The 14,799-nt window shown below is 46.1% G+C and overlaps 1 protein-coding gene across 1 annotated transcript in view; it reads left to right on the top strand.

Moving 5' to 3' along the window:
- Positions 1-14,799, top strand: part of LRP1 (LDL receptor related protein 1) — a 777,705-nt gene that overhangs the window by 752,647 nt on the left and 10,259 nt on the right. The window contains exons 83-87 of the mRNA XM_033939435.1: positions 3,227-3,388; positions 5,163-5,337; positions 9,641-9,745; positions 9,860-9,924; positions 14,471-14,561. Coding sequence (XP_033795326.1) covers positions 3,227-3,388; positions 5,163-5,337; positions 9,641-9,745; positions 9,860-9,924; positions 14,471-14,561 — 598 coding nt within the window. The remainder of the gene's footprint in view (positions 1-3,226; positions 3,389-5,162; positions 5,338-9,640; positions 9,746-9,859; positions 9,925-14,470; positions 14,562-14,799) is intronic.

Raw genomic sequence — 14,799 nt, 5'->3', positions numbered from 1 at the left:
GTCTAGCATCCATCATCTTCCTTCTGTTCCCCTCATGGTCTGGCATCTCTATCCTTCCCTCCCCCCTGTGGTTTTTAGCATATCTCTCTTCTCATTTCCTCCACTCAGATCTGATCATTCTCTGCTCTCTCTTCCCTTTTCTTCTCTGGTCTTCCTTCTCTATTTTCTGCCTCCATCTAAATTAAATTCTTTCTTACTATTTAGTCCCGTTTCCCTCTTTTCACTGTGTCTACACACAGCTTGTCACCCCTTTCCCTCACCCCTCCATTATCTTACTATTTTCTTCCCCCTTTATTTATCTCCTCCTTCCATCCAGTATGTGTTCTTTCCCCACTTCCATTCAGCATCTGCTCTCCCTTCTCAACTGACATCCATCTGCCTTCTGCTCTCTCTCCCTTCTTCTCACTTCCATCATCTGTCCCCTTCTCTCTCTCTCTCATCTCCTCCATTCCATCATCTGCCCCTTCTCTCTCTCTCTCTCTCCCCCCCCCCCCCCCCAACTTCCATCATCTGCCCCCCTTCCCCTCACCTTTGTGGGTCACTTTCTTTCCCCTGAGGGTGGCTCATGTCACAGGGGAAGCTTTGGCCGAGCAGAACCGCTTGATTGACAGTGGAACTTACTTGATTGATGTCGATGCTGGGGCCCGTTGCCGTTTGAAGGAAAAAAAAAAAAGGTGGAAAAAAGGAACCTGTAAAGGCGAGAGGAAGGGAAACCTCCAGGACAGCTGCTTTTTGCCCTCCTTCAGCGGCCCAAGAGTTCAGACCAGCAGCGGCAGCTCTGTATGCTTTTAACTTCGGCACAGAGCTGCCCCTAATCAATAGTTTAGCGCGGTTTCATGAGGCAGCCTCGGGGCCTTTGATAGCCGGCCCGCTTCGATGATGCGATGTGGGCCGGCCTAGCAAAGGCCCCGAGGCTGCCTTATGAAACCGCGCTAAACTATTGATTAGGGGCAGCTCTGTGCCGAAGTTAAAAGCATACACAGCTGCCGCTGCTGGTCTGGAGGTGCGGAGACAAGGCAGGAGGCAAACGCGGTGGAAGGCAGGAGTCCCGGCGAAGGCAGGAGTCCCGGCACAGCGACTGCAACAGGAAGTTGCAAGTCAGCTGACGCCGGCCTTTCGTTGCGGCGGGGACCGAATCCTTCGTGGACCGGCAAGATTTTGTTTGCGGACCGGCGGTTGAAGAACTGTGCTCTACACTGTGTGCGCTGCGACGAGAAACTTGTGCGCTGCGAGGTAATATTTTGTGCGCGTGCGCACGTCAACGCAGCTTAGCGGGAACACTGGTCACATGCATGCATGACATCGTCACGTCAATATCTGCGCATGCGCAAAGACTCTGCAGATGGGGCCTTGAGCCAGCAGTGGGGAGGTGGGGTTAACAGGACAGGTGCCAGGGGAGTAGAGCTGCCGGGGACGAGGAGAGGCGCTGGTGCCGGCTGTTTACAGGACGTGCCTCTCTCTGTGAGAGGCACATCCTATAGACCAGTGATTCCCAACCCTGTCCTGGAGGAACACCAGGCCAATCGGGTTTTCAGGCTAGCCCTAATGAATATGCATGAGAGAGATTTGCATATGATGGAAGTGATAGGCATGCAAATTTGCTTCATGCATATTCATTAGGGCTAGCCTGAAAACCCAATTGGCCTGGTGTTCCTCCAGGACAGGGTTGGGAACCACTGCTATAGACAGCCAGCACCAGCGACTCTCCTCCTCACCGGCATCTCGTGGCAGTGTGCTGTGGCACACAATTTGCGATTCACTGCTTTAGAGAATGATAGAGGGAACAGTTGAACTTAAATTTCTGCTGTTTTAAAACAAAAAGTTATTTTATCTGGCTCCATAATTAGCCATTCAGAGGTATCCAGTTTTATAAAATCTGGTACTTGCTCATGTAAATACTAACACTCACACCCATGGATCGTAAAACCAGCACCTACTCATGCAAGTGTCGGCAGTTACCGCAAATGATACTGCTCCTCTTTGGACAGTGTATCTTAACTAAAATGTCTGTCCCTGCCAGCACCATGAATTTCCCGATGTCATTATATGTATTTTACAAAAAGCTCTACATTTAGGAAGCCAAAAATTAATGGGTGTAGATATAAGACCTTCTTGGACAGGACTCTAGCATTTCAAGCTGGTAGGCAACAATCTTGGTTAGGTAAATGTATTCAGCAAGATATGTTATCCTATTGCAGTTTTCGGAAATTAATTAAGACCACTTTGTTCGATAAGTTTATTACTTAGTGAGTTTTATTATTGAAATTCTATTTTATAAATATTTGTATTTTTTACTGTATTATTGTATTTCGCTGATTGTCCAGCTCTTTTTAGTGTAAACTGCCTAGAACTTTTGGTTATGGCGGTATAAAAGAATAAAGTTATTATTATTATTATTTTGTGAAATACATGGGAAATTGTGTATGTCTCAATCTGGATGTTCCAAATCCTACCAAAAAAAAACCTGAAATATAAAACAAGTCTAACATACTTCAAATATGTCCAAAAATGCAGCAAAACTAATTAAAATAATGTATATATGTTTATAAGATTTATTTATAAGCTAGGAGGAAGCTTCAGAATAATACTACAGCTCATAATAAACCTACCATGCACGCAACAGTTACTTATCGCAGTTATTGTGACTAAGGGGTCCTTATATCAAGCTGCGGTAGGGGTTTAACGCGCGTAATACCGTGCGTTAAACTGCCTGCTGCGCTAGCCGCTAACACCTGCATTGAGCAGGCGTTAGTTTTTTAGCCGGCCGTGGGGGTTAGCGCGTGATGAAATGTCCGAGGCGCTAAGCCCGGTAGCGTGGCTTGATAAAAGGACCCCTAAGCATTTTTTTGTGCATATATGGAACATATTTCTTTGAGCAGAACCAAATCTGACATTTGTATTTGTATTTATTTGAACTTACCATACCGCTATTAGCTATAAAAGAACAGAGCAAAGCGGTTTACAATCTAAAAGTATGTTTTTTATGCATGTAATTTTGGAAACCGCTGAGACTCCAGGTGGTATATAATTTTTTTAAAATAATAAATAAATAAATAACACAAATTGAAAGGAAAAGAACTACTTTTGTATATATACAGTAGTAAAGAACCATTCATTTTTCATTCATAAGATAAACCACAGATGGGAGGAGAAGGAGGAGAGGATTGGGTTCAGATTGACTGTAAAAAGCCAGCCAATGTTTCTCTACCTGGCTTCTGTTTTATAGGAAATCCCACATGCCGCTGCCTAACCGGATTCACTGGTCCAACCTGTAACCAGCAAGTGTGTGCCGACTACTGCCAAAACAATGCCAGCTGCACCGTCAACCAGGGCAACCAACCCAAATGCCGCTGCCTTGCGGATTTCACTGGAGACAAGTGCCAATTCAGTAAGGAGGGAAATGGCAGCTTGCTTTTTGTAACTGAATGTACTTTTCCCACTGTAAGAGCCTTTTATCCCCTGCACTGTTGAGATATTACTGTTTTGTGACTTACAGAGACATCCCACTGTAATCTAACTATATGCAATGTAAAATTGAGATGGTTTATTTACTTATAATCACTTTTCCTAAGGTGGAGCAGAAAAGTAACACATAATCATAATACATAATTGACATGCAACACATAATCAATAAAAGAGCATGAAAAAAAATCGCATAAAGCAAAGAATCAACAGTATGAAACAAGTTAAAAACAGACTATCACTGCATCATGATAAAACACACTTACATAAAGGACACCAGTATCTGTGCGTTGCATTTGCCAAAGAAGTAGCTTAGAGATTGGAACAGTGGGACTGAGAACCTGGTAAACCAAGGTTCAAATTCTGCCTCTCCTGATGTGCCTTGTGACTTTGGATAAGTCATGTCACTCTCTATTGCCACAAGTACATACTTAGGGCTAGATTGCTAACCTGAATTACTAGCTATGTAAATCATTTATATTAACATGCATTAGAAAATCTAGCTTAGAACTGTAGGCTGTTTGAGATAAGCCTGCCTATCATACCTTAATATACAGTAACTTGCCTGAGCTCAGGTTTGGAAAAATAAGTACCGTATTTGCCGGCGTATAAGACGACTTTTCAGTACCTTAAAATCCTCCCCAAAGTCGGGGGTCGTCTTATACGCCGGGTACTGTTGACATGCAGTGGCGTACCAAGGGGGGGGGGCGGAGGGGGCGGTGCGCCCCGGGTGCCAGCCCTAAGGGGGTGTTCCCGGCCTTGCCGTTCAGTCCCCCGCCACCCCAGAAGGACCGCTCGCCCCACTGACCTTCCTGCACCACCTGTGAAGCAGCCCGCAGCAGGATCGCGAAGTCAGCGTCAGCGATCCCTGCGCTGCTTCCTGCGCCGCGATCCCGCCCCTTCTCTGACGTCAGAGGAGGGGCGGGACCGTGGCACAGGAAGCAGCGCAGGGATCGCTGACGCTGACTTCGCGATCCTGCTGCAGCTGCTTCATAGGTGGTGCGGGGAGGCCAGGGGGGCGAGCGGTCCTTCGGGGTGGGTCGGGGCATCAGGCCTTCAGGGTGGGGCGGGCGGGCAGTTAGGCAGGCTTTCAAGGGGGAAGGGGTGACAGGCAGGCAGGCAGGCCTTCAAGGGGGGACAGGCCTTCAAGGGGGGAAAGGCAGGCAGGCAGGCCTTCAAGGGGGAGACAGGCCTATAAGGGGGGGACAGGCCTACAAGGGGGGGAACAGGCCTTCGGGGGGTGCAGACCTTCAAGGGGGGGACAGGCAGGCAGAAGGTTGTGCAGAAGGTGTGCGGAAGAAGGGGTAGTCTTATACGGCGAGTATATAACAAACTCTATATTTTAACTGTAAAAGTTGGGGGGTCGTCTTATACGCCCAGTCGTCTTATACGCCGGCAAATACGGGTAATTAAATCTAAAACTAAAAATATTATACATGCCATTTAAAAAAATAATCCTTATCTGATTTCTATATACTGTATCTTAACCCAAAAATAAACACATTGCTGATGTTCAAATGGCTTTGACCAGCCACCTCATTTCCGAGGAGGGAGCAGCGCAGAGAAGCGTGTTAAATTAAAGTAGCATGTACCAGGAGAACCCTGTACTAAAACATTGTATCTAAATGACTGAAGAGGCTGCCCTGAGCTTTTACGTTTTGCAAGTTCTGTTCACTCAGTTCCTCTGCTCTCTTTGCTAGGGATGTGCTTTGACTATTGTGAGAACGGGGGAAGTTGTCAACTCACCGTCAATGGCAGCAAACAGTGTCGCTGCACGCCGCAGTACGAGGGCGCCAAGTGCGAGGTCGACAAGTGCACACGCTGCAAGGATGGCAAATGCAATATCAACAAACAAAATGGAGAGATCATGTGCAAGTAAGCATGGGGGCAGCCCACTAGTTACTGAGCATTGAATTGTTGCATTTATCATGAGGAAAGACCTAGGAGCGGCAACCTAACTTATAAGAACATAAGAGTTGTCTGTCAAGCCCAGAATCCTATTTCCAACAGTGGCCAACCCAGGTAACAAATTCCTGACAAGATCCCGAAGAATAAAACAGATTTTATGCTGCTTATCCTAGAAAAAAGCAATGGATTTCCCCGAGTCCATCTTAATAATGGCTTAAAGGCTTCCCTTTTAGGAAATTATCCAAACCTTTTTTAAACCCTGCTAAACTAACTGCTTTCACCACATTCTGCATCAATGAATTCCAGAGTGTAATTACACATTGAGTGAAGAAATATTTTCTCCGGTTTATTTTAAATTTACTACTTAGTAGCTTCATCACATGCACCTTAATCCTAGTATTGCTGAAAAGAGTAAACAAATGATTCACCTCTACCCGTAGAGCTCTTGAAAATTCAATGGGAATCATCTGGTCAATATTTAGGGCCAAAACAAAGGCACTAGGCATCCTACATAAACATTTAGCCTTGCACCCCTTCCCCTATCTTTCAGGCCTCTGTCCACCCTTCTGCACTGAAACTGATAATTAAAGTCAACCTCATGATTCTCCCAGTTTCAGGCCTCCAAAATGATCCTGTAAAAATGCATAACTGGACTTCATGGGGCCAGTTCTCAGCCATGGGCCAAGTGCATATACGTATCTGATTTTATCATCAGGTGCTGTCCATTTCAGTGGCATCGCTGGAAGTGCACGCATAAAGTTAGATAAGATACCCATTTAACTTTCTTTGCGGGGGGGGGGGGGGGGGGGGGGGTTGTGTGTGGCACTATTTAAATGGATAGGTTCTTTGTTTAGTGGCCAAATATTGCCGCTCAAACTGATAGCTTTTTAGCTGGCCCCAGAATGTCCAGAGCCCCACTGCTTGTAAATGGATAACATCAGCTGTTCAGAAATTCAAATGGCCAAAGTTGTCCATATATTCATAATGGAGGACAATTTTTTAAATCTCTTTCTGTGTGTAAAACGTGTTTTACAGGTGGAAAGGGGCTCTTATACAATTTTTTTTATTTTTTGGGATCTATTAACTGCCTTTATGAAGAGATTCGTCCAAGCTGGTCTACAGCAGGTATATTTCAACATAAAACTTACAATTTTGTTAACAGCATAACGGCAGTAGAAAGACCAAATATAAACATAAATACAATGAATGAGGTAAAGTCAAATTCAGTAAATTGAAACTTTTTAATACGACTAACATGAAACAGTTCAAAAATATACTTAGCAGCACTGAAATTCAAATAAGAGAGATTATAATACATACCAAAAGAGAGACATAGGGCTCCTTTTACTAAGGTGCGCTAGCGTTTTTAGCGCACACACAAAATTATTGCACGCTAAACCGCGCACTACACGTCTAGAATAACGCCAGCTCGGTGCTGGCGTTAAGGTCTAGCACGCGCTATTCCACGCGTTAAGGCCCTAACGCACCTTAGTAAAAGGAGCCCATAATACTTATGAAGGATCTAATAAGCACAAATCAGAACATTTTAAAAACATACTCCCCCCCCCTTTTTTTTTTCCAAAACCGTTTCATGGTTTTTAGTGCCAGCCGTGGCAGTAACGGCTCCGACGCTCATAGAATTCCTATGAGCGTCAGAGCTGTTACCGCCACAGTCGGCACTAAAATCCACACTACGGTTTTGTAGATGGGGGGGATAGATATGACGCTAATGTTTTTCTATAATACAGCTTATCCTATAGCTGCAGCATCAATAGGAGTGTGTGGCGCAGTGGTTGAAGCTACAGGCTCAGCACCCTGGGGTTGTGGGTTCAAACCCCACGCTGCTCCTTGTGATCCTGGGCAAGTCACTTAATCCTCCATAGCCCCAGGTACATTAGATAGGTTGTGAGCCCACCGGGACAGACAGGGAAAATGTTTGAGTACCTGATTGTAAAAACCGCTTAGATAACCTTGATAGGCGGTATATAAAATCCTAATAAAACTTAAACTTAAAACTTAAACTTAAACTTATTTAAACTTAAATGCAGATATTAGATAGAGACAAGATGAGTGGTACAGCGTACATTGAGATAAATAGATGGGAGGCTAAAATCAAGGCAAGCTGTTTATACAGTTAAACAACTGATTTAGTAACTATGTGTGGCAAGGTAGTCCTGGTGCAGAATGAGTGTATAGCCAATAACTCTGTGTATTAAAGGCTTGAGTGAAGAGGGAGACTTTCACCTGTTTTCTAAAGTAGAGGTAGTCTGGAGTTAGACGTAGCCCCTGTGGGAGTAAATTCCAGAATAGCACAGGAGAGTCAAATCCACAAACACCATACGCAGACACGAAGGAGTGGAAAAGTCCAAAAAAAGCCTGGTGAACTCAAGGTATTTCACAAACACCCTTTCTTTATTTCTTCAATATAACGTACACCGACTCGACATGTACATGTTTCGGCCAGAACGGCCTGCCTCAGGAGTCTCAGTGGTTTGTGTAAAAGTCAAAAGGATTCACATCCGATGATTACTTCAACCTCAAAAGGAATACAATATAAATACCGCTGTGAAAATGCCACCAATAGCGATAGTAATCATCGGATGAGACTCCTGAAGCAGGCCGTTCTGGCCGAAACATGGACATGTCGAGTCGGTGTACGTTATATTGAAGAAATAGAGAATGGGTGTTTGTGAAATACCTTGAGTTCACCAGTCTTTTTTTGGACTTTTCCACTCCTTCATGTCTGAGTAAATTCCAGAGCATAGCGGCTACTCCTGTGAAAACTTGCTGGCGAGTATCACATCATACAGTTTCTTTATAGTGATGCTCCTTGAGAGGACCTCAGAGGTCTTGACAGTGTACAAAGGGTTAGTTTGTTCTTTAAGTATTCTGGCCTATTTTATCTGAGGACCTCGAACATCAAATATAGAGATTTAGGGCTCCTTTTACAAAGGTGTGTTAGGGCCTTAACGTGCAGAATAGCGCCTGCTAAATTGCCCCGCACGCTAGCCGCGACTGTCTCCTTTTAAGCAGGCAGTAATTTTTCAGCTAGCGCACGCTAATCTTGTGCGTGCGCTAAAAACGCTAGCATACCTTAGTAAAAGGAGCCCTTAAATTTAGCCCTGTAAGGTACTGGTAGCCAGTGTACGTAGTTTGGTCGTGCTGCAGCATTCTGAATTAGGTGCAGATGATGCAAACTCTTTTTGGTTAGACCAGTGTACCTGTCATTGCAGTAGTCTAATTGGGATGTTATCATGGCATGGATCACTGTAGTCAGTCTTGTCTTTTCAATATACGGAGGGAGATTTCATAGCTGTCAAAGATGATGAGACCATTTTTAAAGGTAATTTGAATCCACGTGTGGGCATTCTTGGGGAAAGAGATGAGGCGGAGTAGCAGAATATCCTTGTATTATATAAGTATGTCGACACGCATATATTTCTGCCTCCTTTGGAACAGATGTGAATTTTCACTCTGCCAAGATTGGTTGCCTTTACCACCTGCTACATAGCCCCACCCTCCCACCACCACCACCACTTTTCCAGTAGATGGGGCCGTTTAAAAATTTCACCAAAATTATATACAGGATGAGAAAGAACATATATTCATTTCAAAAAATACCCTTCTCAAATGTCATTTCAATTTTCTTAGTCCAAGTTATTCAGAGGTGTAAATCTAATATAAACTTAATTCCTTTTTGGTTACTATCTAAGGGGCTGAGCCTCAGATCCCCGTGTGTTGTATGTTTCGCAAGCACACTAGAAAGGGAATTAACCTCACTGGCTCATGCTCCCCTCCTGCCCTGTTGTTAATCAAAAACACTTTTAGTTCTTAAACTTATGGTTTTTAAAACAAGGACTTAACTTTTAGATCCTGGGCAGGGTGTTGTTGAAAATAGGCAGTAAAAATCGTTGTCATTTAACATTTCCTGCTGTCTCTGCACTAGTCCCTTCGCCGTTTAAAAATTTCCCACCTCCCTGCAGGTAGGAGTGCCAGCTGATCGTTCTTTGAGTTATTGTGATGTCAGGATCTATTATTCTGCTTTCACCACAGGCAAGGGCCTAGTCTGTCTGTCCAGTAGGTTATATTTTCTTTGAGTATTAATAAGACACACATCATTCATATCTCCACTGCCTTTCAGGGTTTTTTGTTTTGTTTTATTTTTACCTTCCCTTAATATTTCCTTACCACCCTCTGTCTCCTCCCTCTACTTGATAAAGGCAAGTCTTGTTCTGACCTGTTTATCCTTTATTTTTTTTTTTATTTCTAGTTGTCCAGATGGTAGGATAGCACTCAGCTGCCTGAACTGTGATAACTACTGCATGAATGGAGGGACCTGCACAATGAATGCCAGGTCGCAGATGCCAGAGTGCCAGTAAGTAACCTTTGAAACGTCTCTCCTTTCCTCTTCTGATTTTTGAGGAGTTGCCTCTTCTGAAGCACCTACACCTTGAGTCACTTGCTCACCTACATTCTTTCTGTCCCTCAGGTGCACGCCACAGTTGAGAGGCCAGAGATGTGAGGAAGTTGAGACCATGGAACCAAAAAGTGGCAGTACGTACACACATTGCTTTCTCTGGTTTTACAAAAGAACCCCAAAGCTCCCAAATTCCAAGGCTAGAGCATATAATAGGTACTGAAAATAAGCCCAAAGCAGCATCGAGGTCTGCAGTATAGCAGGCAGACATTCTTAGCAGCTGTTCATTTTGCTGGGTGTAGCAACACACCGGTACTACTGCTTGTGACGGCATCAGGACCAAAATATATAATATTCCATAAAAATTTGGCCAGTCAAGACAGATTCTGAATAATGATCTTTTTCGAAAGAAGAAACTTGCCTCAATCTACAAGAAGCAAACAAGAAAAAAGGCAAGTGAGATGTCAGAATCAACCAAACAGTTACGTTTATTGATGTAGAAAGTCACAATGTAATAAAAAGTCCCGACTAGGATCCCAGTTTTGGCATTCGCATGCCATGCTTGCCCCTTCCCCGACCCCCCATCCCCGTACCTCTTTAAAATCTTCACCAGCGCGAGTAACTGCTCTAGCCTGCTGCTTGCACTGGCTTGGCTCCCTCTGAAATCACTTCTGGGTCACAGGGCCAGGAAATGATGTCAGAGGGAAAGCCAGTGTGAGCAGCAGGCTGGAGAAGGTGCTCGCATTGCCAAAGATTATAAGAGGTACTGAAGTGGGCAAGGCGGGCGCGAGTGTGGTGCAGGTGGTGGTGGGGAGCGGAGAGGAGGGCGCGGTGGGGCGCCTCTGCCCCGGACGCCTACTACCCTTGCGACGCCACTGGCCTTAACTTATTTTTTTAGTGGCTGAATAATCACCACTTAGACATATAGGTCTGGGTTCAGCTCTGAATTTAGCACAAAAAAATTGGCACTGAATGGTATTCTATAAAAGGCATTCTAGGATGGGCACCCTTTGTGCCTGGATCCTCACTCAGGTTTGGGTGTGAGCATTTACACCAGCTGAAACTGAGTGTAGATCCGGCATGCAAGTTGGACGCATATCTGCACTATTCTGTCACACTGCGCATCTTAAGGGAGCGCCCCGACCCACTCATGTCCCTCCCCTTATTATGCCCCCCCCCCCCTTTTTCAGATCCAGGCAGAAACACTTAGGGGCTGATTCTGTAAGTGGTGCCTGCTGCATCAGGCACCTAGAAAACAAGCGCCTGCCGCGTGTCCGTCACAGACAGGTGCCGCTTACAGAATTGCAGCAAGCAAGGACCCTAAGTGCCAGAAATGTAAGCCAGAGTTTTACAGGCCTACATTTCCGGTGCCTAGGGGTCTTTGCAGAATAGAAGCCAGCAGCGGCGCCCCTAAATATGCCCACTTCTGGGCTTCAGTGTCACTTGGCACCACTAGATGCCATGGATCCAGACGCCGTTCCCAGAGGGCACCTCATATTTTAAAAATGAGGTTTTTAATTGGTTTTTAATGGTGCGACCAATTATCGGGTCACTTAAAACCAATTGGCTGATCGGAGGGATGCCTACTCCCTGTGGCCAGCTGGCCCGCCTCTTCAAAATGGGCCTTCCCCTCCCCCGTTCATCCTGAGATGCACCGGGGAGGAGCCTGAGGCTCTGATTGGCCCAGGTTGTTTAAGCCCCTTCGTATGAGAGGGGCCTTAGACAACCTGGGCCAATCAGAGCCTCAGGCACCTCCCCAGTATATCCCAGGATGCACCAAGGAGGGGAAGGCCCATTTTAAAGAGGCGGACCAGCTGGCCACAGGGAGTAGGCATCCCTCCGGTCAGTCAACTAATTTAAAGTAAGGGGAAGAGGGGTTGGAGGAAGGGAGGTGGGGTTGTTGTATGGCAGCAGGAAAGAGTGAGCATCTCTCTCCCACTGCTGGGGGGGGGTGTTTGTGGTGGGAGAGAACCGGCATATCATCCGCTGCTGGGGGGGTTTGGGGTCGGCTCTCTAGCAGTCTCCAACCCTGCCATGCTGGGGTTTTAAACAGTGCTGTCACTGTACCAGCACCCCTGGACCAGTCGCTGATTTTTGTCGCCCAAAGCTGACGCCACTCTTAGAAAATGGCTCGGCAATTGTTAAGAATCCACCAGAGTGCTTATTTCAATGTTGAAGAGCCCATTTGCATGTCAGTGTCGGAGACTGCTAGAAACCTCGCTAAAGACAGAGATAAGCCGTTTTGATAACCCGCCATTAAAATGCCTGCAGGCTAAACCATCGAAAAACAATTTAGTGATGGCATTAAAGTTTTGAGAATCTGGGCCTTAGTGTTAGTTTGTTTTCTGCGTGCATGTGCTGTTTTCCTTTAGTGACAGGGGAAGTTTTCTTATCTTGGAAAGGTGTTTCAAGAATTCCCTGGGACTGTACTAGAGAGTTGCACGGAGACAGAAATCTCGCCCATCCCCGTCGGGATTCTCTCCGTCCCCACCCGTCCCCACCAGGATCCTCTCCGTCCCCACCCGTCCCCGTCAGGATCCTCTCCGTCCCCACCTGTCCCCACCAGGATCCTCTCCGTCCCCACCCATCCCCGTCAGGATCCTCTCCGTCTCCACCAGGATCCTCTCCGTCCCCACCCGTCCCCACCAGGATCCTCTCCGTCCCCACCCGTCCCCGTCAGAATCCTCTCCGTCCCCACCAGGATCCTCTCTGTCCCCACCCGTCCCCACCAGGATCATCTCCGTCCTCACCCGTCCCCACCAGAATCCTCTCCGTCCCCACCCGTCCCCGTCAGGATCCTCTCCGTCCCCACCCGTCCCCACCAGGATCCTCTCCGTCCCCACCCATCCCCGTCAGGATCCTCTCCGTCCCCACCCGTCCCCACCAGGATCCTCTCTGTCCCCACCCGTCCCCGTCAGGATCCTCTCCGTCCCCACCCGTCCCCACCAGGATCCTCTCCGTCCCCACCCGTCCCCGTCAGGATCCTCTCCGTCCCCACCCGTCCCCACCAGGATCCTCTCCGTCCCCACCCGTCCCCGTCAGGATCCTCTCCGTCCCCACCCGTCCCCGTCAGGATCCTCTCCGTCCCCACCCGTCCCCACCAGGATCCTCTCCGTCCCCACCCATCCCCCAAAAAAGCAGCAATTACTTCTGACAGGATCATCAATTCCACAGTTGCTTTTGTGTTTGCGCTGCTGTTTTCCTTGTGGAATCTCTTTGGTGGAACCCTTTTTTTGTTTTCCGTTCAGGTAATTAACTTATAAACCCCCCTCTTTTACTAAGGCTGACGTGTCCATTATGTTATATGGACGAACCCTGCTTCCAAAGTCTTCCATCCCCGTGGGAGTCCCGGGCGCCAGAGGGGGGTCCCTGTGGGAGTCCCGTGGATTAGGGGAGATTCCCGCGGGACCCCCGCAATCCCTGTTCCCGTGTAGACCTCTAGACTGTACCTTTTCCCCATCACAGTGCGTAAGTGCATTGTTGCATGAATTTGCTACTTTGGCACCTTGTGTCTTGTTAGAATGCTTTTTTGCACTGAAAACTTGGCACAGACATAGCACCTAACTTTCGGCGCCAAATATAGAATCAAGGTGTTACGTTATATATCAAAATCATACCCCGTTTTCAGATGGATAATCTTGACAATGTAATAGTTTATTGGGGCAATTCTATATCATACGCCAAACTTTAGGAGCTAATCAGGTACTTAATCTTTGGTGTGTAAATGGAAGTTAAATGGTAGTTAAGTGCGAAAACGGTGGAAAAATGGCAGGTGTTAAAGTGCACAGGCGCTATTCTGTAACTCGGTGCCTCCAGTAAGTGCTCTAGTGAGTAAGTGCAAAGGGGGCATTCTCATGGGAGGGGAACTGGCGTTCCAAATGTTCTCGCACGCCTTTTATACAACAGTTGCAATTAGTGCCTAACCGCTTTATTCAGTAACGTTATTGGTGTAACTGCTTTATTCAGGCGCCAGCATTTATACCGTTCATAGACATGGCGGTTGCGCCTAAAATTTGGCGTGTAACTGCAGACTTATGCTAGTAGTGTGTCACAGATTTGGTGCACAATTTTGCCATTATAGAGTACCAGCTTAGCGTCCATTTTTTTTTTTTTTTGTGCCTAACTTTTAGCAACCTATGTTAAAATTACCCCTATATATCCAGAATTATCTGGTTAAAAAACAAACAAACAATAAAGCATTTCTTAGGCCATTTCCAACAATGGCCGCTTCAGTGTTTTTTGAATATCGATCCCTTTGTGTCCCGTGGCTGGAGAGATGTGAGAAGAGTGAGGATAAGGTAAGCATACTTCTTCCTATGTGTGGGTAACGGCAGGCCCTAAACCCCATCTAATGGCCCTCTCAGAGTTGTGCTTCAGGGGTGTCGTCGCCTGTGTCAAGAGTCCAAAGTGCTCCTGACGTTATGGTGTTGCCATGGAGTTCTCAACCAGTCAGGACTGAGTATCCTAAACCTAGCCTAGCTGAATTGTAATAAGTTAGATTTAACAACATTTTCAGCTGAAATCCTGGTTAGGTGTGACTAAAAATTCCCTCAAAATGCTTTAGCGTTGTATTAAATGAGACTACTTGAAATTTGTGCTAGACCATGTTTGTATGAAGGAAAAGTTTTTATAGTTCTTATGGTCAATAAAAAGATTTTTTTTTCTGTGTGTTTTTCTTTAAAGAAACAGCTTCGATAGTGATCCCTATCATATTGCTTCTCCTCATTGTCCTCATCACTGGGGCTGTGTTTTGGTATAAACACAGAATGAGTGGGTAAGTATGGCATCTTGCTGTGTATGTGTTACTAGGATGGAAAAGCTCTCGGACCAAGCAGGGCACAGGGATGGTGAAATGTTCCGTATGTCGGAGCAGAACAATATGAGGCTTTTTCGCCTTCATTTCTCCAGTGCTTTTAGTCCAGACAAACGCCAGTTTTCTCAGTTTATATCTGTTCTGTTTATCAGTTGGTGAATAAGTACTGAATATAAACCGGGATTTTGGGGCCCAAAAA

The sequence above is a fragment of the Geotrypetes seraphini genome, chromosome 3 (genome assembly GCF_902459505.1).
Source record: "Geotrypetes seraphini chromosome 3, aGeoSer1.1, whole genome shotgun sequence".
Lineage (NCBI taxonomy): Eukaryota > Metazoa > Chordata > Amphibia > Gymnophiona > Dermophiidae > Geotrypetes > Geotrypetes seraphini.
This window is presented reverse-complemented; position numbering and strand designations above follow the sequence as displayed.